At 36.4% G+C, this 25,427-nt stretch overlaps 1 protein-coding gene across 2 annotated transcripts in view; it reads right to left on the reverse strand.

Moving 5' to 3' along the window:
* Nucleotides 1-25,427, reverse strand: part of CYTH3 (cytohesin 3) — a 44,117-nt gene that overhangs the window by 3,597 nt on the left and 15,093 nt on the right. Inside the window, exons 2-12 of one of the 2 annotated variants that reach the window (XM_026053876.1) lie at nucleotides 17,860-17,942; nucleotides 17,361-17,425; nucleotides 16,875-16,941; nucleotides 13,418-13,536; nucleotides 10,787-10,867; nucleotides 8,732-8,844; nucleotides 7,619-7,767; nucleotides 6,708-6,819; nucleotides 652-728; nucleotides 483-554; nucleotides 194-348 (exon numbers count right to left, since the gene is read on the reverse strand). In XM_026053876.1, the coding sequence (XP_025909661.1) occupies nucleotides 194-348; nucleotides 483-554; nucleotides 652-728; nucleotides 6,708-6,819; nucleotides 7,619-7,767; nucleotides 8,732-8,844; nucleotides 10,787-10,867; nucleotides 13,418-13,536; nucleotides 16,875-16,941; nucleotides 17,361-17,425; nucleotides 17,860-17,942 (1,093 nt within the window). Of the gene's footprint in view, nucleotides 1-193; nucleotides 349-482; nucleotides 555-651; nucleotides 729-6,707; nucleotides 6,820-7,618; nucleotides 7,768-8,731; nucleotides 8,845-10,786; nucleotides 10,868-13,417; nucleotides 13,537-16,874; nucleotides 16,942-17,360; nucleotides 17,426-17,859; nucleotides 17,974-25,427 lie in introns of those variants that run through there. The other variant, XM_026053875.1, reaches the window with a different exon arrangement.

Raw genomic sequence — 25,427 nt, forward strand, 5'->3', positions numbered from 1 at the left:
CTAGGAGAATAGTGCTAACAGGAGATTCAATAAATCTTGSTCTTACAGCCCTGTACAGCCTGTCATTAATCCTAAGAATAGGACACTGCTTCATCAAAACTGTTCAAACAACTTGCAACAAAATGTTCTTAATATCTTATTCAGAAAGGAATTAGAATTCATTTCTGAAAGATATTTCAGATTCTGAACTCACTTGATCGATTTAATCCACTCTTCCTTTTCTTCTGGGGTTGGAGCAGATATCCTATATACTACATGGTTGCCTTCTACCACTCTACCATCAGCTTCAGTTTTACAGGCTTTAATTACTTGACCTTTGTGACTGGGGTTATAGAGCTCAAAGCAGTTCTGCAGAATAGAAATTAAGAAATCAATTTAAAAAAGTCAAATATTTCCATTTAACTAAATTTAAGTTACATATGGCTTATTATATTCATTAAAAAAAAAGGATGGAGATGATGATCATGATGATAACATCTTACTGGTTTTCGAGGATCTTCAACTTCTCTTATACTAAGATTTTCCAAAGGAATAATTCCTCTAGGTTCTTTGTCCTAAATAATAATAATAATAATTTTAAAAGTTTTAATCACATTACTAGCCCCTTAAAATCCTTGATTACAAATATAGCTCACTGTCATATATACTCACTGTTGTGTATTCAAAATAATATAGGCAATTATCAGTCAGAATAAACCATCTTCGTTTCCACGTTTTCACTCTTCCCCCTATAATTAAAGGTATTGCTTAGTTATATGTGTGTAGCTGTCAAGGCTTCAAAAATGGAAAAGAAAGTAATTTGAGTGCACTGTTGTATTTTTCAAAATACGGCTCAGAATCTCAGTTGCAAATGGATCAGGCACAGATGAGCAGAGAATTAAGGAATACTTCCTGCAGCTCCTCTTGTACTAACATCCAACAATCCAACGTGAACAATGGTGTTGCTGGCCATCCTCACRTGTTTTACGCTCTGAAACTTTGAATGTCCTTTCTCTTAGACTGGAACACAACAGTTTCTTAAGTCAGATCTGTTTCCTGTGTGTAAGCCATCTCATCTGTTCACTGCATCAATAATATTAATATTTATGTAGCCATCAGCGTTGCACAGTGAGTGCTGCAAAGGGCAAGGGAGATGGATCACCAACAGAATTGATCCCTGGGTCCCAACCACAGGACCAGCCCTGGCCACAGTCTGTCTAGTACAAAGGGCCCATCAATATAAATAAAGGCATTTGGTGACTTTCATTTCACTGGTGACCACACATGTCCCTTCCTTATAAGTGTTGAGGTCACGCTGAAGGAAGCTGTTCCTTTCAGAAACACCCGCGATTGTGTCAGCCCCTTCAGCTATTGTTCCGCTGTGTCCTGTAGTGCTTCTGTGCTTTAATCTTTCATAGTTACATTATTTGCAAAATTCATTTCCAGGAAAGACCGAACGACAATTGTAGATAAAGAATCCCCGTGTTATTAATACWATCGTGCAGCAGAGCTGCATGATATCAGCATTAGGTCACCACCTGTGCATCATCCATTGAGCAGTGATTCAATCTCATTAACCCAACGTCTCAAGGGACTTGACCGTTATTGAACACTCTTGCATTAAAAGGAGTGCCTTTAATATCCACAATGCCTCCAAATCAGTCACATAACCATAATCTTTTTTATCTTTTTTTTTCTTTACTTGTGATACCTGCTGTTTTGATTAATAAATCCAAACCATATTAAGTTCACAGAATAATTCTCAGAACATCATGGAGCTTTTTGATTTTGGCCCATTGTACGTTCACATTATAGAGCAGGTCCTTTTGCACGACGCATCTTTGGCTTTAGGATCTACATGACAAGGCAGAGCTAACAAGCATGTTCAATGTGCTCAGATTTTATACTTCCACTACAAACACACTCATCTTAAGAAAAATGTACTCTGCAAGCAGGTGTGGTAAAGCAAAAGGAGAAGGCAAAGTAGTGCAAGATGCAGAAGCCATGACAAAATGAAAGGTCAAGTGAACTGCAAACAGTGAGGGAAGAACTGGTAGTGTTTTAGTATAAGCACTGTGACAGACAGTAATACAGCACTGTAGGAAAAAAAGCATTGTAGAAACATTGAGCTTGTATTTGAACTTCCCACCAAGCTGACYGAAAGATGGTTCAACTATAAGGGCAGGGATCGTGCTAGGGATGGAAAAGCCAACGAACTTAAGCTCAGCTCACTTCTGGATCAAGGAATAAGCAACCACCAGGTCAAGATGATGCCAGCACAGCTCTACCTTCCTATCACTGTAATGTGACGTATTTTTCATACAACGTAATATTCTGATTTTAAATCACGGATGGTCTGCCCCATAAGACTTTTGTATATATATTATATATATATACACACACATATATAATATATATATAATGTAATAATAATAATAATAAATAWATATATATATAAAGCTAAAAGGCATATATAAAAAGCTAAAAAGCAACACCARCTTCCATCATCTTTCACATCCTGGCCTGTTCTAGACAACCCAGCAGGAGAGAGAACAATATAGCAAGATGGGCAGAAAAATATTAAGGTTCAGGAAAAACAAAAAGGCAAACTGGTTATTATTGCAGAGGCAGCTTAAACCGAAMGAAGGACTATTTCATAACCTGTACAATAAAATCAGGTAAGAACCGTATATTTAAAAGAAGGTCTGCTTGTAATTTAAGGCAGAAACAATGGATTAAACAAATAATTCCCAGAACAGTATAAAGTATCATCTAGAAATGATAACAGTGTTCATTGAGAACTTTTTAGTAATATCTCCTCTTTTGTAGAGGAGGACTTCTCAAACCCGAAACCTTTTTGTAAATATGCTGCAATTTCAGTGAAGCTTTGTCATGAAACATCTCCCAGCTCCAGGATAAGTTTGATGTTGAAGCCAGAAGGAGGATTAAATATCTCCACTGACATCCCTCTCCCTTCACCCTAAAACAGGCAGCAGCTGGCTGGGTTATGGCATACGTGTGAGTTACTGAGATAGACCTTCCAGTCTGTGCTCCACTAAGCTATGGATTACTTACAAAGAGAGAAAAAAATAAAAAAGCACAGCGAGGTTTTTGCTTGTTTGTTTGTTGTTATGATAAAGAATTTTCTCATATACAGATCTCTATACCCTCACCCCCTTATACATATTAGTTAGGTGCAGCTGTCAGCAGACAGAAAAGCTTAAAGGTGTCCTGGACTCAGGGAGCTTGCAGGTCCCAACAGCACACACATTAACACAGACTTAACACACCTTGACAAGGGCTTACAAACCAAGAAGCTCCCCAAAGCTCCCCAACAGCCTTTTTGGGCCATTAACACTGCATTTAAGAATAATGGGTAAGATCTAGCAGCAGCAAAACACTTTTCCCTGACAGAKAAAGAGGTAGGATCAGAAAACACTGCCAAAGCCTTTGGAATTGGGCTCCATATCCAGCTCCAGCTGACTGTCTTCTAAAGATTAAAATGTAAAGGAATTAAGGTATTGGAACAGGACCAGAAAATGTCAGAATATGAACCCATATACATGTATAGAAATGAAGAGAGATACACAATGTACTTCTCATAATCTGGCTTATTAATTAAAATGAAATCTCAACAAAATAAAGAAGCATAACATTAGTAGGTGGAAATACAGACTGTAAGGAAAAGTCACAGAAGGGAAAGCTTAGCCTATGTTGCCTAAATATAGGATTTTTTTTCCAATCCTTGACAATGTACAAACTAGAGAACAAAATTAAAGAAAGTCTTACTAAAAAGAAAAGAGAACTGCAGTAAAAAGGATTAGCAAGGCAGTTAGGAACCAAAGGGCAGACAATCCTACCCAAATCATCAGCACATCTGTAGTAAAGTTTTGAAAGGAGAGGGGAAAAAAAAAAAAAAAAGACATAAAAAAAAAAAAAAAAAAAGACATCAAGAATGCTTTTGCTTCTTGCATTTAGCTACCACTGGGTAGAATGACTCTGGAATACACATGCAGTGGATGAGATCAAAGTTTAGGTTTCTTTGCAAGAGAAGTTTGTTTCAGTTGCATTAACTGCTTCAAATTAAAACAGCATAAGCTCCCGAGAGACACAGACAGGCACAAGAAAGGTCAGGTTCCCAACCACTGACCACTCTTCTGTCCTGCATTAGGGAGAAGAAATGACATCCCCTCAAGGACCGATGCCTGGGAAGGAGCATCTCGGAGCACAGGCTTGGAGATTAGCTTCCAAGCTCAGAGCAGCCGCCTGACCGGCTGAAAACAACAAATAACACAGTCATGTGTCTAGGTTGAATCATTTCCTCCTCTCCCGTTCAGGGGAATGGTGTCACAGTTTCCCTCTAACTAGGAGGAAGTGTTACACAAACCAAGACGCTCGCCAAAAGACTCTGTTTTAGACCAGGAAATGCCTCCTTCTGCAAATGATTGTTTCTAAGTATTAGGACACTGAGCACTTGGTCCAAAACTTCAGTCCATAAGGTGGTTAGTAGGAAAYGTTGTAGCACCCACATCACTAACATTACATAGCAGGAAAAGCCAAAAGCTACCAATAGTGGATATAAATGAAGAATCATTAGCTGTCAGCAGCCTTAATATTTTTACCTAATGCATTCATTTTCATTCATACCATCCTTAAAAGACGTAAAACTGAATATTGATTCAGTTTTACTGAGATAAAGATGTCTACATAAATGCATTAACTGAATCTGGATAGACGAAAYCAAATTTTTGTATGGCTGCCAGTTTTGGCACTTGGGTTCTGCAGGCCTGACTTGCATCAAGTCACCTCTGAATCTTCAAAGCAGAAACTTCACAAGAGCAAGTCTGCTGCACCCACGAGGCTTCCAAGACTTTTCACAATGCATGATCACAGATGGGAAGGTCTTCAGGACAAGTGAATTTCAGAATATATGAAAATATCCCAATACTGAAAAAGTTCAGCCAACAGAGCAAAAGTCTTAACAAAACTGATGACTTGAATAAGTCTTACACAGGAATAGAAACACCTTAGCTTTTCACCAATACTGCAGCATTTAATACCCACAGCTCCTCTGAACTTGAAGAATGCTCTGCTGCTTTCAGAATAACTGTTTCCCAACAGAAACCTAAACATGTTWATTTCTGGTCATTGCACCTTCACTAGCAACACATATTTGCTGTACGAGTCTCTGTCTGCTAAGAAAATTTGGTCCTGAAGGCAGAGCAGCTTCACATATTTGCAGCGTGATTCACAGGAGGATTCCGGACGTGTTGCGCTTCCTTATTGCAATAACCCTTGTGCTGGGGGAGTTCTGAGCACAACACCATGCACATTCACACATGCTTTTCCTGCTGGGTTTTCAGTGTAACATCCTTACACTGTGTGCAATGAAAGATCATTTTTATTGACGTCATGTGCCAGAGAGGAAGGGCAAAGTTCCTCCTGCTTTACAATGCAGTTACACATTGAAGCTGCCAACGACTGGCTCTAGCAGAGCATGTGCTGGTGTTTCATATGGAAGAGGTTTAATTCTTTGAAGAACAAAAGTTGCCATGAAATTTCAGTGACTGTTTTATATAATTAAAGACCCATCAACCGTAAGGCAGAATAATTGAAGGTAGAATTCTTGCAGTGCCAGAAGGCTGAGAACACCAGAAGTTTCAGCAACCTTGTGCTCATTTTAGATGTTTTAAAAATAAGCCAAATACTTGCTTTATAAAGGAAAATAAGAAAAAGTGACTTATGCATAGCTCACTTGCAATCAGTCTTTCATCTCTCTAATGAATTCTATGTTCAAGTATCCAAATATGCTCTAGAACATCATTGCAAGAATAAGACAACTGTTGTACTCTCAGCAGAAATTACTCTCTCCATTACGCTCTTCAGTGAATGTGAGAAGTGCRCACACAAATCACCTCCGATTTCTGCTCTACAAGGAAACGTTTCTTCTTCTGCAGAAAATACTTGCATGTGAGTTAAAGAGTGATGGCCCAGTCTTTTGTAGACAGGGTACCATTGATGATACTGTTAGTGACACTAAGTGAAAAAGTAAAAAAATAAGAAAAAAAAAAAAGAAAAAAAGCAGGAGGAAGGGGGAGGAAAATAAAAGAATGAGCAACAGAAGAGGGGACTGGAAGCAATCAGATACGTACCTCCTAATGCAGAATAAGTAGAGACAGCCAGTCACAGAACAGAAAGGTGATAGGTCATAGGCCATAAGGAAAACAAGAAGGCACATTTAAACCACTCATTAAAAAATCATAGCCAAAACCAAACCAAGAGAAACTCACAAATAATAGGGAAAAATAAAGACATACAAAAATAACTACTTGAACAGAAATCCTTTTTTGCATACAGAAAACTGAGTCGACATATCATACAGTTTTCTAAAATGACTTCATGGAGACTTAGTTGTTATTTATCAGTCATGACACGTGGTAAATATTGCACAGAGTTTTCTTTCCTTTGCTGAGCACTCATTTCTCAAGCATCAGAAATAAAACTCTACTCCAAAGTTTACAACAAGACTGCTAATTTGGAGAAGTAATGTAAGAAACAACAACCTACAGTTTGGAAAGAAATTACTTATTATTAGTTTGTACATTTTATAAAACACAGATAACAAGGTTAATCTCATTAGAGTTGCAAGATGGCAGTCAGACAGCGAAGCGGCATACGTGCTACAAATAAACTAAACAAACAGTAGCAAAATCACATTTATAACTAACCTAATTTCAGCAGCCAACCTTCTCTATCTGGATTAAAAAATGTGTGCGTTAGATCATTTCCATCATCTTCTGGAATTTTAAATGGCTCATTCTTAATACTTTCATATAAGTTCTAGAAGAATAAGAAAAAGGAAAAAAATCATTAATCAGCATCTATAAGCAATGCACTCTAGATATTCAACAGCTTCTCAGATGGTTTATGTAAAAAGCATAAGAAATATGCGCTAAAATTTCAAACCATCCCTTCCCAATCATGACTTACTACTCTTTGCAAGTTTACTTCTTAATTATTTTAGCTATAAACAGATGTCTCTTTACATAGTTTTTACATGTACGTCTCTGTAAAGACGTATTTTTCTGCAAGTCTGGTGGCTCAGGACTTCAAGGGCTTCAGCTTCTCTCACAATTCTCAATTAGTACAAGCACTGTCAAATGAATCCGAGTTCTAGGAAAAAACTTTATCACAACATTACAGAAAGATATATTATGRAGAGAAACATCTTTACTGATATTTCAAAAGACAGGTAAAAAAAACTTCCAGAAAATTCACGTAAGAGAAAGAAACGTAATAATAAAATAGAAAAATTTCTACTGTTTTCCTGCTTTCTCTGACTTGCACAGAAACGCCCTTTTTTGTAAGACATTTCCACAAAAATTTTGCCATAAGCAAGTCTAAGAGATTTACTGTCCTCTGATTACTGTCCTCTGCTCAGCTGAATAAGGAGAGAATTAAATCAAAGAAGCTGCAAATATCACAAAGCACTTCTTTCAGTTATTCAGATGGTTAGGCATGCTAGAAAATGATCTTCTTACTTTGCATGACAAATCAGTCTGAGAACTGTTATATGTGCTTTTAAGTTCCCCACTAAAAATACAAACACATATGCATTTTCTTCCCCAGCTCAACTCACCCGTAGCAACTCTTCTGGAAGGTCTCCACCTTCATTAATTCCACGATTCATAGAAATAAATCTCTCTACTGTTGGTTTATCTCTTACATTGTGGTTGTGCAGACTGGTATTTAGCATAATGATAGCAAATGACAACACATAGCATGTATCTGGAATAAGATTTAAGAAGAATCATTAAAAGAAGATTTATCTTTCTCTATATTGTGGTACTGAAGAAACCTGCAAAACAAATATGTAGCTCATCTTGAATGACAGAGAAACAGGTCATCCAAAAATCCCCCCCCAAACATTACACATGAAATCAAAGCCTCAAATGTTTCCCTTGAGTCTAAAGAAATATCTAATAACCTAATATCTAACATGCTGGCAACTTCAAGATTTTGTTTTCTATTCTCCTTTTAGCTGTGGCAGATCTGTTGTATCTTATCTTTTTCGTGACCTATTTGTTCCTCTATTTAGAATGATCAGCTTACTAGGTGTATTGAACAAAGCGGACCAACAAGCTCCAGCACATCTGAATTAGGAGCTTTAACAGAATTAAAACGTCAGTTGATTATTAAACACTGTAAAACAGCACTTATATCTGAAACCTTGTACATGTCCTATGCTACAATATTCTATTATCAAAGTTATATTTCCTTTTTAATGACCTGACTAATTTTAAAACAAGTAATTCAATTGAAAACGGAAGTGCATTTCTAACTGAGATAATTTACTGCTGAGCAAATGCTAAAGAGAAAGGATAGAGTCTGTATAAGAAAAAATTGATTACTTTCTAGGTTATATACTACAGTCATTTATTAACTGGATTTGATACATAGATAGTCACRTATAAAATGCTTATAATTGACAGAAGAGACTTTCTAACTTATCTTACTAATCTCTCTAAACCCAAGTCTGTGTACCACGAAATATCTTCAAGGTTGCTCTGCCAATGCTGCCACTCTGCATGTCTGTTTTAAAGGATTCATGTTCCCTGACTGGTCATTTTTCCTGACTTTCCCAGTTTGTCCAACATCAACCATTTATTTCTTATATTAAATGAAATTATATATAATATAATTAATAATTAATAATAATAATTAAGAACTGATGTTGCTTTTTGCGACTAACCTGTAGATTGAAAGACTCCTGGGTTACAAAGACAGTAACGTGAAGCAAAAGCTTCCATCATACGGTCAATTTTTTGAGCCTCCCCTGGGAGCCTGAAGCTCCACAGAAACTGCCTAGAGAAGGGAAGAAAAATTGTTAGACACATCCCAATACTTACATGTTAAGTATATATTGCTAATAATCAGAAACAGAATCAACAACGTGTATATAAGATGTCTTTAAAATATGCTCTTGATCTCTCAACACACAAGTCAGGAGCTGCTATAAAGCAACATGCACAGATGGCTAGCCCAGTAACTCAGCCAGCAACACCGCGTGGCATCAGGCAAGATAATATGGTCGCTCAAATTCAGAGTCTCTCTTTCCATATTAGAAAACAATCTTCTGTATGCATCCCATTTTTGTCATGATAACAATACAGAGAAACAAAATATTCAATACTATCAGGGGTTTCTAACTACTAAGAGTAACATACGCTTTATGCTAGAGTTTACGTTGTAAAAAGAAAACTTGACATAAAATATTTCAGGTGGAGGATAGAAGCAAGGAAGACAAAAGCAATTATCATTATTGGAACTCCTCAAACATAAAAAGGTGCTTTGACAGAAGCTCTGCCTGTCTAGTATAYGCTCATCCTACATCAACTGTGTCCAGATTTTAAAAAGAAAGACTCATGATATAACTTCTGTAATTTTCTAATATATGGAGAAAATCTATGCTCCTCTTTGGCATAATGAACTGAAAAATGAGTTTCTGCTTTCAAAGGTTACTGTTTCGGCATATAAGTACATTGGAATGCATACAGGGCAAACATCACAGCCGATCTACTTTCTGGCATACTGTGGAGCTAAAAAGCTAGAATGCTAGAATAAGCTAGAATCACTTATTCTTTTCTTCTCTTCCTTTAGCAAGAGAATAATCTAAGTTAAAATAGAATCCAAAACAGCGATGTTACATGCTTTGCCATGCAAAATAAGATCCCCATTTCCCTGCAGACTGCCAATAAAATAACCATTTATTCCTGTCCTCACGAGTTTTCATTTTAGAAGATTATCAAGTTGTCACAGGCCATCTTTTTTTTTTTTTTTTTTTTTTTTGGTCTCTTTTACTTGCCTTGTGTGAGGTTCCAATCCAGAACAGGAATTTGGGAAGCTACCAAAATACAAACATTTAACAGTAGCGACTGCTAAGGAAGAATAAAGTCAAACCTAACATTAAAGTGGGTAAAGGAGGTGGAACACGAGGCATCCCAGGCAAGCCTCAGGGAGTGCAAATTATCACCACCACGTAGCTCCCCCATAGCAAAGCTGCTGGGCTCCACGTCTCAAGGCACAACACTGGAGATACAAGTCACACAACTAATTCCATCTAGCTAGAGTCAGGAGAGAGATACTTGTGGCAGTGTCAGAAGTCTCTAATCCTACTGAATGTGCAGGATTTATCATGGATTTCTTCTACCAGGAGAGGTCAAGGTCACTGTATACTGCCATCCCAGAGATGGAAGTAAACTGTTCACTTAGCTAAGATACAGGTATACTAAGATAACAAACTTCCCAGGTGAAAAGAGAGAAATTGTGAGGAAAGCAGAAGGAAATTACTTGTTCCAAAGTTCACCTTTTTGCAACTGAACATAGTCACTGACTACAGTCAGCAGGACTTTCTTTCAGAAGGAACAAGTTGAAATGGGAAGAGAGGAGAAAGGAGAGAGCAGCAAACAAAACGATTTGTTCAGCTCAGGGGTCTGTCTGTTTTAACCTATCTCTACCTTAAGCTATAAGATAGTTCTTCAAATATTTGGCAGGCGCACTAAAGTGCCATGGCACTTTTAATTATCTGTATTTGTCTGAAATAATTGATTCTCACCGTCAAAGACAGCATACATAAAAACAATTGGAAAAGGTTAAACAGTTTTCTCTGCTAACTTGCACAGTAAAGCATATAATCATGCTGAGCTATAGGTCAGCTTTATGATGAGTAAGTCAGCGTAAGTGACTCACATGAACGTGCAACATGATAAAGGCAGCTCAGGTCAAAAAAAGGAAAGACTTTACCCACCTTAAAGCTTGTACAAGATTGAGATCAGCGAACTCATGGAGTTCAACAAAAGCCTGGAGAACTTTAATATTAAATTCGTCTCTGCGAAAGACAGAAATGGAAACAGACATGGGTTTATCATCATTTCCATCCTCCTTGAGAACAAACAAATAAATACTCGATAAAATGATCAAATCAGAAGAATTTTTCACGCATTTGAGGTTTTCTTTTTTTCTCCTCCAGACTCATTAGTAGTGTTTTACCCAATGTTTCATTATTGCAGTGGCCACAATGAAAGCTCACTAACATCAGGGTAGGTCTTGAGTGGGACCTCATCTCACCTATCTTTTAAATTGCTACATAAAGCATGAGTCAAAGTATGATTCGTCTGACACAAAGGTGTTTAAATGCAAAACCAATATTTAAATATAAATGAACTCAAAGTGATTTGGATGCAGACAGAATTTAGACTGCACCATCAATGAGCTCGTCTGCCATAAGCATAAAAGGTTTATAATCCTTAGGGTGTGCTTTAAACACATCACCAAAACAGAATGCTGCTTATCAGCCTCCACCCAAAAATAAGCAGCTGTGCATCCACCACGATTATCTCCTGCACTACTGACTGTGTGAGCTACACCGACTGTGTGTAACCAACCCGTAATATCCACAGGTAAATACTTCAAAACCAACCATTCATTCATTAAGATGACCCCCATACTGTTTACAAAAAATCTACATGAGCTCTGTCAAGAAAAGAGCAACTTGCATCAAATTCAGTAATGAACAATTTAGCTCTGTAACTATTTTTCAATGCAGTGAAATAACCCACTGTAACTATATCACTAAATACAGTACTCAGCAGGGGTACTTTGTTCCTATAAACAAAATATTGATCTTGCTTACTTGTGCACAAAACTGCAGTAATTCAGAACAAGCGTTAGACATATATATATATATAAAATGTTCTTATGTAGACTGGATTAATAGTGTTAGGCACAGCTCCACAGACTGCAGCCCACATACCACAAAGGGTCTAGAAAGCCACTTATAAAAGATTAAAAAGTTCTTAAGACGCRGGTAATTCTTTACTTAAAAATAAGGTTAATTCATGTTTTATTTACTGCACTTTTTTAGATATCTTCTTATTTAATTTTGCTGTTTGTTTTTTCCAATTTACAATGTGCTGTATTACTACATACTAATATAATCCAAGAATTTAAAATACATCCATGCACATTACTGAAAAACAAATTGCACTTTCAGCTGCATCCTCTTTAATATTACATATTATTTTAGGAGGTAAAACAAATTACTTGCTTTAATATTGCATCACTTGTAGAAATGGAAGAAAACCAAAAACAATGGAAGTGACTAGATATATTGAAAACAAACTTAGTTTAAAGCAAAACAAAATAGTTTTTTTTTAATTCCTTTTTTTACTTTAGCTGCTCCTGAAAATGGATATGCTGATTCTGTCTTGAATAGTAGTATTATAGTAGCAGAATAGTAGTATTATGTTCATTTTCTCACTTTTCTTAAGCTTTTATCACCCACTTGATAAATTCATAGGAAATTCCCAGATCCAATTTACCATTCAGTGCCACTCTTTATTTGTCTGTAGTTAAATGTTGAGGGGGAAGGGGGTTTAAAAGAAAAAAAAGGGGGGGGGGGCAAAAAAACACAGGAAGACACCACTGAATTCCATCTTCACCAGTCTACCTAATTCTTATTACTGAATATTGTTCTACACTTTCAGCTTGCTTTCAGAGCACTGTTGCTGTCCAGCTTCGAATGCAGAAAAACTTGCAACAAATTTTTGAATTTTAAATGTGAACCTATAAATAGTGACATGACTATTCATGATGACTCCAGTGGGACTGGATGTATGATAAGAGCTCTTTCTGCATGAATAAAGAGGTTTGAGGGCTAGGGCTAGAAAAACTGGAATTATTTCAGAACACAGTACCCMAATATAACACCGCTCTCTTAAAAATGAGCAGAGAGAGCTTCATAAAAGCTCTGTTATAGCTGTATATTAACATTCATAACTATGAAACTATCTGTAATAATCGTACAGTACTGTTGATCCAAATATTCCAGAGAAATTTCATAATACTTCCTACAAAATTCTTCAAATGCCTGAATATATGCTAGAGAAACTTTACAGGGAAAATAAATTTTCAAAAAGACACCTATTGCAGTGAAAACTTTCACTGAATGTATCAATTCCAGGAGGAAATTGCTGTGCACCAATTAAGCCCTTGATACTGCAAGCAGATTCTGGATGTCTCTAAAGGAGCTACCAGAACACTTCACTACAGGCATGGAACCTTTCATGAGTCAACTTTTAAACTTGCACAGCTGGCACCAAAAGCTGAGCGTGTGCAAGCACGTATGTACACATACTCCAACTTATTCCTGTCTCTTTCTGCAGCAGTTTTCAAGCTCAGTTCCTGGAGCAGCACCTCCACGGAAGCAAACTTGCATGTTCACTGCACTTCAACTGCTGCCTGTTTCCTGTCCAGGAATGTTATGGGAAATCTATGTGCAGAGCAGAAGCCAACACTACAACCTGCTTACGACACCTGCACAATTTTAATAAATAATTTCTTTACATCCTGATTATCAGGAATAATATTTTTTATTTACCTTTCACCAAGATAATCGCCAATTACTGTTTTATTCAATCCTTCTCCTTTATACAGGAATTGCGCTATGTCTTCTGCCGTGTTTTGCAGGAGGTCATTTTCTATCAAAAATTGTATTCCCTAGAAGGGCAATTACAGAGAAAAAGGAATGTTATGCTTTCTTACACAAACACATATGTAAATATTGCTTTTGAGATTTGGATAAATAAAATAACACAGATATACTATATATACATATACATATTCTGAACTGCATTAGTCTATAAATTAAAAAAGTAGTAAAAAAGAGTTCAGTTACATAAACAATACTCACTATTAATTTATAGATTAGAAAAAACACATTTTTAAGGCTAGAAACACTACCTTGCAATTAAAATTTCTCAGCTACAGAAATAAGAARTATTATTTTAGTTGAACATGATTTTACATTACTCTCTAGAGTTAATTTGCAAGTTAGCCTGTTCACCTATTGCATAAATGTGTGCCAAGCAGCAATCTACAAAATCTTATAATGAAGAGGTATACAGGAATAACTTCATTACCTCCATGACACAAAATAAAGTATCTGTTATAATTAGCAATCAGCAACCCAATACATCAAGCCCCTACTTGCATAGGAGTTGTGGCTGAAGATACTGAAACCGGTTTAAAGAGAGGATGGTAACTGCTGACTCTGTGATTGTCACTGATCTCTGGATGTGCTTGAACTGAGCTATTAAAAAAGGACTCTTCCCCGAAACCAGCTGAGCTTTTTCCATGGAGCTTCTGTTGAAGCACGGGAGAAAGGCAGAAAGTGCTTCATGAAGACCCTGCAATTCTGCCCTGCCATGAACTACTGACTCTGCAACTTGTGCTGCCTAGGGATGCCCAGAGAATTTGTGCAAAGCACTAAGAAAGGAGGTTAAAAGTTGTATCAAGATTTAAAAAGTATGGAAATTATGGTATTCTAATATCATCATGGCATCAGCAGGTCATGAACAAGCATCTCTCTTTTCTTCCACCTCATGCCCTAACAATAACATCAATATTCCTGCTCATTCCACTAGTATGGGCCCATGTTAAGTAAAAAAAAGCAGAAATGGCAGCTAGAGGCAAATACAATATCTTAGATTAAGAATGTGCACAGAAAAGCTTAATGAAATATTGAAAATCTTTTCCATTAGAATACTTGATAATTTTAGGAATAATAATGTTTGCACTTTCTACAAATGACATATGTCTATTTATTTCATTCCAACTTGGAAAGCTTTCATTATTTTTGGACAAAGCAGACACGAGGTCCCACAGTAACCCTCAAAGAAGCAATTATCCTTCYGATCAGTTTATTGCTTTTTTTCCTTTTGTTGTTGGTTTGTTTTTATAATTACCAGCYGTCTGACAAAAAAAGAACCCTCGGTTTTCTGACCTACTTTGGAAACAAAAACAATTTGTGATGTTACCAGTCTTGAAGTATTAAAAAACTATAAAGACACATGCAGGTTCCTGAAAATGATGATGGAAATGACTAGAATAAAGGAAAACAAATTTCTTTGCACAGAAGCAGACATTTTGAGATGCTACAACTTTTTTTTTTTTTTTTTTTTTCCTCCCCCTCTCCTTAGAGTCTTAAGGAATCACAAGGCAAACAGACAGGAAAAGGAAATTTGTCTGGGACAACTGTACTGTCTGGAATAAACGGTAAAATAGGCTAGCCAAAACCCCTCTACTCCTACACTATCTTTTGAATCCTTGTAACTTTTTTCTGCAGTCTGATATTAGACAGGCGATTTGTGTTAGTTTGACCTCCCACACAAAATACACACTTACAGCAATATTTAATATTAAATTAAAATATTGCATAGATTTTCTGAGAGTCARTGCAGTGAAATCGGCTTTGAATTTCACAGTTTTTACAGTAACTTAATTACAAATTTTATTGTTGCTTACATTCTGCCTTTAGACAGGATTCATTTCCAGACAGAACCGACTTCTAGTGTTGTGAATTTCAAGCACAACTTCATGTTCCCAACACAGGGATCCTTGGAGCATTTACAGACTCTGTCATTACAGCCCCTTCCACACCAGCAATCCAAATACACAGAGTTACATGATACTATATCACATAACTACATTAAACACCAYTATTTTGAACACAGACGGTTTGTTTGTTTTTGCTTTGTTTTCAAGGGAGAGGAAGAATAATTGCTCTAAATTAGATATCAGAAAATTTAAAGGTCTTGAAATAWAATTGATTAGAGCAATTAGCTCTATATATTCCTGCCTGCAAGAGCAAGYTAGCTTTTTTATTATTATTATTTGCTTTTAAAGAGAGAATTCAGGGAATTCAATGCCTGTATAGTCATCTCATTTCTGACTGTGTAGACCATATTTGTTCCCATTTAGGAATGAAAAATGTCCCTTCCACAATGACCTTAAGTTAATTCTCTCAAACAACATTAGAAGGATACGTATRTTAGCCGCCTGTAGTTCAAAATAGCAGTTACTACCAAAGAGATGAGGCAGCTTTAGAGCAGCCAGCTATTGCCGGCCACCACTCTTCCCCAGACATTATTAAGGAATTACTACCCTAAGTCAATTTACCACATTTAAATTATGTTACAGTAGCAATGTGGCCACAGCACCTATTTATAGAAATCATCTCACCCACCAATAAAAACCAACTCACATTGCAATGTGAGTATTCAACATCATTTTCTGATTTTACCACAAACTTCTACAAGGCAAAGGAACTGGAGGAAAMAACATATTGTGAGGCTATTTGAGGATATTCTGTCCTCAACAGAACCAAAGCCAGAGGGTCACCAAAACAGAGAAGAAAAATAAAAGATATGGTCAATGGCTTAAAGAGTTATATATCACCAAATCCTCAGGTGTTTAAGCTAAGCTGAAAATAACCCTCAAGAGAACAGTGAACATTACTGTATTTGGAACATTACAGAAAAGGCACCAAATCACAACTGAATTCAGTATGACTGGAAAGAAAAGACATCAAGAATAAACAAAACAAAACGCTTTACTGAAGACTTTTAATAACACTTTCAAAATTCGTTAAGGACCCCTCAAAAATTCAAAATATAGTCTCAATGAAGACGACAAAAATAGGGGGAGAAAATAGGGGAAAAAAATTAAAATTTTTCTGTAATTACATTTGCGTATCAACACAGAACAACTCTACCAGATGCAAATAACCTTTCTGCAATCAATATCTAGAATATTTGATTGTTGATGAATATTTTCTATTATCAAAATCCTTGAGTGAAAAAAGCATACATGACTGAATAAGGACTAAATGATTGTACCAATTATAAACATCTGCCTAGTATATTGCAGGCTAGACAAATGAGGCCTCTGAATACAATGCTACCAGGAAAGTTTTCTTAAAGAAAACAGAAGGCATTTGCCTTAAATCACATCAGTCCCAGGAACCTGACTCCTAACAAATAGAAAAGATACTCTACCTTCTTAGGATCCATGTTAAATTTCTTTCTTCCCATAGCTATTTGCTTATTTCTTTGTGTTGCTTTGCTGCACATGAAGAAAAAGAAAGAAGAAATAAAAAGATTATCAGTTGTTCTTATATAACACAATTTCTGAATTAACCTCTTCACTTGTGCTTTGGCCAATTTTGTAATTTCTGTTACAAAACAGAGACATTTACTTTTTTACAAAGGGAAAAATATATCACAGTTTTAAATTATTTTAAGTGATCACAGCTTTAGACAGCCGTATCATTATTAACAGAACAAATTATCGCATTCTATCCAATATGTCATTGTCCAACATATCAAAGGAAAGATGCATCCAAATGGAGTAAGACCTTACAACAGACTGCAAAGAGTGATCAAATGTTTGTATAATTTATTAAAGCTATTTTTATTTATTGCTCCTAAAAGACCTGCTTTAACATGTTACTGAAGCATACCCATATTGTTAGCATTACTTACCTTTCTTCTACGCTAGTCAGATTATCAATTTCTGTCATAACTTCAGCAATTTCAAACTTTAATCTCTGCAAAAGATGAAAATAATCTAACCAACACTAAAACACTTTTTTGAAATCAGCTAGCGTATATGGATATAATCAATTAGTTTGGGGCTTTTGAAGTATTTACTGGTCAAAGTAAATACAAAGTTCATTATTCCACTTGCCTTCAATGTCAGATTCCTTCATGACTTTCAATATAAGACTTTTTATCTACTATACATGTTATTACACAAATCAAGAATGTGTGCATATGCACATGCGATATTACATAAATACAGACATCTTAAATATATATAAACACTGCATAAATCCTACTGTTAATTTCTACAATTTAGATTAAGTCATTTAGATGCTTAGAAAACATTATTTGTAGTTCATAACTAGAAAGCAATCTTGTCGTGTACTGTAATTTCATCTACAAATCAGGCCCCTAGAATTTTTACAGATAAATCCATTACCTCAATATCATCAATCAGTTCTTTTTTTCTGCGACGAATGTTTAAAAGTTCTTCTCTTTCTTCTATAGAGAGGTCATCAGGCACTGAAATACAAAGTGTATAGCCTTTCAGCATTTGCAAATACACTTTATATCAGATTATGTCAGTAAGAAAAGGAAGTTTACAGGAAACTTTATGACATTTTCTTAGCAAAGATTATTTTTAAAGAAGAAAAAACAGAATACCTGACAGATTTTTTTTTTTACAGTAGAATTTTAGTAAGATAGCCAGACATAAGGAAACTAGACAATCCAGGGGAATTTGTTGTCATACAATGGGCCGTGAGATTTGCCTTTCCAGTTAAACCGGCAAATTCATGTTTGATATCATTCCAGTTGTTTCAATAACAGACCAAAATTCTTCATGTAAACTAATTRTGATTCAAAATTCACCTGTCTTCTCAGGAAATATAAACAAGTTGCATATAACTCATTACAAATATGTGYATCCTGGTGCTGATTTCAAATGCCAGTCTTTTTTCAGGAGTACCCTTTTATTTGATTGCTTTGTGCAGCAGATGTCTCAAGTACAATACTACTAACATCGTTAATAGCAATTACTGTTCATCAGTAGGACAAACATCTTTATTCATTACAAATAAACAAACAGTTGGAATCATTTAACACAGCATTTCACAAGCTTATGTTTTTGTATAACAACATTGAAATGTCTGAGATTTAAATCAATTTTAGTTATCTTCTTGGCTATGCTAAAATGAATATGTTAGCCTGTTGACAAAAAATACTTGCTATTGAAGACGCAGAAGTATTTTTGTATGCAGCTATGGCTGTAACTCACCCTAGTAGCAGCCTCCTTACCCTGTTTGCTTCATGTCTCTATCTGACAAGAAAAGTTGCTCAAGCAAAATCTCAGCTTTTATTTAGGAATTACGTTTTCCCTAACAAGAAGCTTCCTAGGACAGAGGCGACGCTTGCTCACTTGCACAGCACGTAAGCCAGAAACATTCAACTGCTTGCAAAGAATCTATAGGATAATAGTTTTAATGCTACCCACTTTCTTGAAAATTGCCCCATAATCATAGATTAGCTTTTCCTTCATGATCTGATAAATGGAGCAACCACAATAATTCAAGTATTAAAGTGATTCTGTACCAACAGACACAACAGTAACAACAGTAGCCATTTGAAAAGGCCAAAGCTGTTTCTTTATCTCCTGCGCACGTGTTTAGCAGCCTCTAGCAACAGAATCGGGGCAAAGATTTAGGTCTTAAGGGATTTTTTTTAAGATATATTTGAGACATATCCTCTGTTTAAATCCTAACAATGAAATATAATGATTCTTTCTGACATCTAGTGATTAATCTCCTTTCCTAAGCATAATATAAAGTCCAAATGGCATGCTAGACACACAGTAATGATGGCAAATGATCTAATTTAGCCATTGCAGATACAAACATTATTACATTACTTCCAGCTTAGGAAATGATAGTCTTTTGTTGAAAGAATACCAGACTTTACCATGTGTACCTGCACTTTCCCTTCATCTCACGAGCACCCCACCCATTCCCAAACATTTCTCTCATGCAAATACTAAGCCATTCTTTTTGCAAGGCTTACACATATATTTGCCTACACAAGCCGCCACAGCTTTGTCTCACACGCACACCCCAGGATTTCCAAYCCACAGAACTCCAGGGATGCAGCCGTTTGCCTCGGGAAGGCACAGCAAGGCCCTGGGAGGATGGACCACATCAGCCTCTGTGACTGACGCCCTCCCCTGCAACTCCCCTGCCCAAATATTCACAAAATAGCAGCATCTCTGGATTTCAGCAAGGGCTTTTGAAACTTTAGCACTATAAGGTATCCTTACCTATCCTGGAAGGAAAGAAGCAGTAGATGATGCTCAACTGCAGCTTAAAAAATTACTTGTGCAAAAAGGGCACTATCCCCTGGCAGTTGGTCAGTCCAACAGCAGTCAGAGGTGCCTTTCACAACCCGATGGGCAGGTGCCAGAGCAAGAGTCAAAAATCATTTTCTTTGGTGAGGAAACGGGCAGCATTGCAGCACTCAGTTAATCCTCCAAYATGGAATAAACACTTAGGGATTTCCAGTTATAAAAGTATTCATTTGAATTATTAAAAAAAAAAAAAGCTTGAAAACCAGTGAAACCACAACTGAGACTTGGTATGAAGACTTATTCTATACCCATTGAAAGCAAATGTAGGATCAAATATGACCAAGAACATAAGAGCAGCACATTAAAATCTTCTTACAGTCCTAAGCAAATATTGCCAGTACATGACATAAATGGACATCGCTCTGACAAGTCTGCTTCCATTAAGCAGGTTGCTTGATACTACAGTAGCTAGAACACTTAAGCTTTTTATAACCTTATGCCCATACAGCCCTTCAGAGAGAAGTGCTCCTAGAAGACACGTTGCGCTTCTGTAAGACAAGTTCTCTGTTCCCTCTCTGAGTCACTTCCAAGCCTTTTGTGGTTCACCAGCTCTCACATGAAGTAGACAGGATGGGAGGAGTTAGCACGAGCATTTAAATAATGAAAAAGAACAAAGATCATCTGGATGGAAAAGTATTTCGGGATAGTGAACAAACTGTGGCTGCACCAGGCTCTCCTAATGTCTCCTAATGTAGTTTTTAAACAAAAGCAATGTTTTATTTCTAACATGACTCATTTATGCAACAAAGCATTTAGTTACAGGGAAGCCATTTCAGTCACCACTAAATAGGAAGTCAATTTAGTTACTGATCTTTTAATAAAAGAGGAACAAAGTTATTGAAAGTACAAATTATATTCTTGGTCAAGCAGTAAAACTAAAGAACAGCAGCATAAATGTATCTACTGCTAAAAGTTACAGGAACTTGAATAGATAAACCCAATCTATCTTTCTTCAAGTACTGTAACTTATCTAAACACATCTGAATGCATTTCTTCTAAGCAATCATTTACTGGAATATGTTCTTTTAATACAATTGTGTTTTGCACAATTGTAGGTTTTTTTGTTGTTTTGTTTTGATTTTTTTTTTTACAGTAAATGGGTTACCAAAAAAATAGAAAGCAAACAAAAATAGTACTTTCCCAGAGTAACAACTGTTTTGTCCTGCACTTGTAATGTCACTTTAAGTGAATTTGCCACCACTGACAAGTACAGCAGCCAAATAAGGACACTAACCAAGCATCCTTAAAGTTTATGGACACACATCAAGTACCCATTTCTCTTCAGTCTCTACTAAAAAGCACCGAAATCAACGAGCTTTTTAGGTGCTGACATTTAAGGTGTAGCAAAATATGAGAAAGAATGAGGGGAACAAATTCAATGCAAAAATGCAATGCTTTACATTCCCATTTTGTGACAATTCCTTCACACTACCATGTTAAACAGTTTCTTTGGCCAGACCGTGCAGTCTTCCTCCACCACTTCAACTGATCCCAGAGCTAAGCCTCTCAGGATGACAGTAATACAATTCATAGGGAACAGAAACTATCTCACGATATCTAACAGCAGATAAAACACTAATTCCCCAACCTCATTGCCTCATATGAGGCAATATGACGCTTATTAACTCAACACGAAGATAAACATTTTCCTTATGCCATGTCAGTCTCAAATTGGTACTATAAGGATTTCCTTTCCTAGCAAAGAACAATTAGGATGGAATTTAATTTACCTGCAATTGAAACATCTTACAAGTGTGACGAGACATACACAATGCAAAGTTTAAAAGGAAATAAAGCTACTCTTGCCCACATACAGCATAAGCATATACTAGATTCTTCAGGTCTTTAAAAATAATATACATTCATCTCTGAGAACAAATCCATTTATCTCAGGACATTTGTCTCAACGGATATTCTCAGGCCAGTCTCTTTTCCTTTCCCCCTACACACTCCCTTTTTTTAACCTTAACCATAGGAATAGTTTCCAGATTTTAGACAAGACGTATAAACAAAGCTGCGACCACTTGTGGCTATTAGAAATTCCACAGAAGTTTTCGTAGGAGGAAACATCTTCAGTAGATTTATTTCACTGTGTGAAAACAAAATACATCTGCATTAAATTCATCTTGCAAAACTAGCAACATTTGGTTGCTTTCTTAACCACCTACTCCACGATATTTAGATACTGCTGAACATGTTTTAGCACCACAGCAATCACATTCAGTTAAGAGTGAAAATAATTCTGTACRCAATACCCTTTCAAATACAGAATTACAAGTTAGACGAGTTTAGGATGGGGTCCACGGCTTGCAAASTTATTTTGAGACTTTCCGATCATGAGGGATACTGTAAGACCAGACAGCACATTAGTGGCAAAACCCACAGGAGAGCCTCAGGCTCTGACGGCCTCCCCCCTCCTTTCTTTTTTTCTTATTGTTTTTAARCTATGGAATAACTCAGATGCTGTTGAACACATCATAAAGTATCTTTTCGTCTAGCATGAAAAAGTACCTGTCCTTTTGGTCTTCCAATCAACATTTAAGAAAAAAAATAAGAAARCTTATGTTAACATTACTTCCACTATGACATGAAGACATATTTAATTATACCAATGATTCACATGCAACACATTTTTATTGAAAGAACAAAGGTAGGAAGTTAATATATTATTTTTCTATCCACAAGAGAAACAGAAGGGTAATGGTACTGCCAAATGTGAAAAGAATGTGTTAGAACTAAAACACAGTGTTTATAACTGGATCAAGAGGATTTCTTTTTGACCTGTTCAAATATGGCAGAGGAAGTAAGAAAGAAACAAACAAACCAACCAACCCCACAGCTCTAGCTGTTTAAACTAGCTCTTTAAAAAGCCTTGCTTTTTAAAAACACARTTTACTAAATTCAACCATAAGGTGAGCCTGCCCCAAAAATAAAACTTTCAATCCCTGTGATGAAATGCATGCATTTAACAGATGTGGCATGTTAGCCATAAATAAGCTTATGGCTATAAAGCATAAACCATAATAAATGCATGCCTTGACCTTTATGAAACAGGATTAGGCAGTAAAACTACAGCTTCAGCATATACATCTTTGCAAACTATGTAAGTAGATAATATGAACTGCAAAAGCTGTGAAGAAGTGGAAGAATGGAAGGGCTTGTCACAGGTCATGCAACTGAACTACTGTCCCTTGCTGCTGTCTACTAGCTGCTCTTCTCCACTGCGCTAAAACATAAGTATGCACAACTTTAGATCAGATATTAGATCTCCACCTTGCTATTTAGATATATCTTTAGACAAAATTAAGAGACATCTATCTTACTTTTTTGTCCCCAATTACACCACTGACAGCTACGTGATCTTTGAAACCTGTGTGTTTAACTTATTATTTCATCTTACCACGCTCCCTTTACTTTTATTAAGAGGCAGTAGTGAAGACAGTAATTACCTTATCTCCTTTGCATSTCCTATTCAACAATGTATCTTATTTCATTCTTTAGATGTGTTTCCATTAGGAAACCAAGTGTCTTGCAAAAACAGAGCAAGAAATAGTAAATAAGAAGCACTGGGGAGAGAAGAAAAACAGCAACCAGCTCTGAGCAACCTTTTGATAGCGGAATGGCCTGGCAAACCACACTCATACCTGCTCCTGTTACACCCCTGTGTCACATTGCTCCTGCTGCTCCTGGACACGCGATCCTGCTTGGATCCCTCTTCCCTGACATTGCTGCCCGCCAATTTAGCCGCCAAAATGTTTCATGGAGGGATGACAGAAGGGGCCAAGCCAAAGCACCCGGCACGGCGGGGAGCCCTGGCCAGCAGGAGCCTGCTCAGCATTAGCTCAGACCTGCAAGATCTCCCTAGAAGGGTATATTCTCTAAATCCTAAAAGTAGTTCAACCTGATATTAAAAATAGATAAGTKTGGAATTCCTTTTAGAGCATTTTTCTTTTGAAGTCGCTCTACTCTTGTTTCAAGATCAGAAGATGCTTCTAGGCCAACTCTTCTTTTTAAAATATGTAAATACAAATTACTGAATATGAAAAGAAAGCTGAGTTATCTCAACATTCAAAGTCTCTTACCCAAATAAATTAATACTGGCATTAATAATATAAAGCATTGAAGTATGTATGGACATGAATTTTTAAGAAGAGCAGAAAAATCTTACGCTACGTAATGTGAAAACTATAAAGGGGAAGCTGGTTTCAATGCAGCAGCTGCACATTTCACACCAGGACTGTAAAGTTATTAGCACAGATACAAGAAATACTACATACCTTTATCGGCATCTATTAGCAAATCCTACAGTTTAAGAAATCTTGTGAATCATCATTCTGATTACTGTGCGACACCAGTGTACTGTTACTTACACTATCATCTTAACATTATATTGCTCTTTTAAAGGGGCAAATAGTAATATTAATGTGGGACAAACGTAACATCTTGCAGAACATGTCCTAAAAACAAGCATTGCCTTCCTGTTACAGGCAGAGTGATACGTTCATATTGCCTTAAAATCTTTTTTTAAAAGAAAAGCTCAGCTTTTAGGTTTTAAACTAAATGACTTTATTTTTATTATTATTATTATTTTCTCCACAAAAAATAATGGGGAGGGATGAAAAAATACTAGCAATATCAGAACCAGCTTGGGGATGTAACACTACCGGTATAAATACGGCAGATATCAGCATGCCAAAAAATAGAGGCCTCAAGCACTTCCTTTACACTGCATCGGATCAGCAAAATGCTGTCAAATAGAATTAGATGATTCTCTCCCCTCCACACATGCTTATGATTCATGGCAGAAACTCACAGATAAAAAATTCTGGAAGGCGAACTCAGTAATATTCTYCTCCCTATGGGGGATTTGTATGTGCAAGACTGGGGAAACAACTAGGTTAATGTTACGGCTGAAATCAAGCACATTTTCTCCAATACTTCCACTTGAAAGCCTTTGTTTTCAGTATATTACAGTACAATGTGTTAGCACAAAACTTAGCCTTTGTAGAATAAACGACAGAGATGATTCCAAAATTCTTTTGATGACTTTCATAGCACGATTCAGGTCACAACAAATTTTGTCATTTTGTCTCATATCTCAGCACCTTAGAGTGAGAGATCCTAAAGTAATAATGCCAGGAGAAGCCACAGAAAACAAGTGATAGCAAATTGCATGTTAACTTGCAGTGCAGAACAACAGTCACTTAAAAAGAAATCCTGGAAAGGAAATCAAGCTTCTACTTCAACACTATCTAGGGGGTGAAAGGAGCAGATCACCATGCTAAGCATGCACAGCATAGTTAAGTGACACATGATAGATATCACATATTTCATTGAAACACATCATTCATTACAGTGCAAAGAAAGGGCAGTGAAAGATCAGTGGATAAAAATTGGCTAATCTGAAAATAAAACAGACTGAATGACTTTCCAAGAATAAGCTCTTTTAAACCATAAAACAGAAATGCCACGCACTTTTTTGTCTTGGGGTATTTAGCATTTTTGCCTAATAAATCAGTGCATTTTATTGCAGCATGCAACCCTATGCAAAAATCTGCAAATAAACGGTAGGGACTGGATGACCTACTAAGCCTCTTCCTATGGCTAATTTC

Source organism: Nothoprocta perdicaria, unplaced genomic scaffold (genome assembly GCF_003342845.1).
Source record: "Nothoprocta perdicaria isolate Ctin4 unplaced genomic scaffold, notPer1 scaffold_12, whole genome shotgun sequence".
Taxonomy (NCBI): Eukaryota; Metazoa; Chordata; class Aves; order Tinamiformes; family Tinamidae; genus Nothoprocta; species Nothoprocta perdicaria.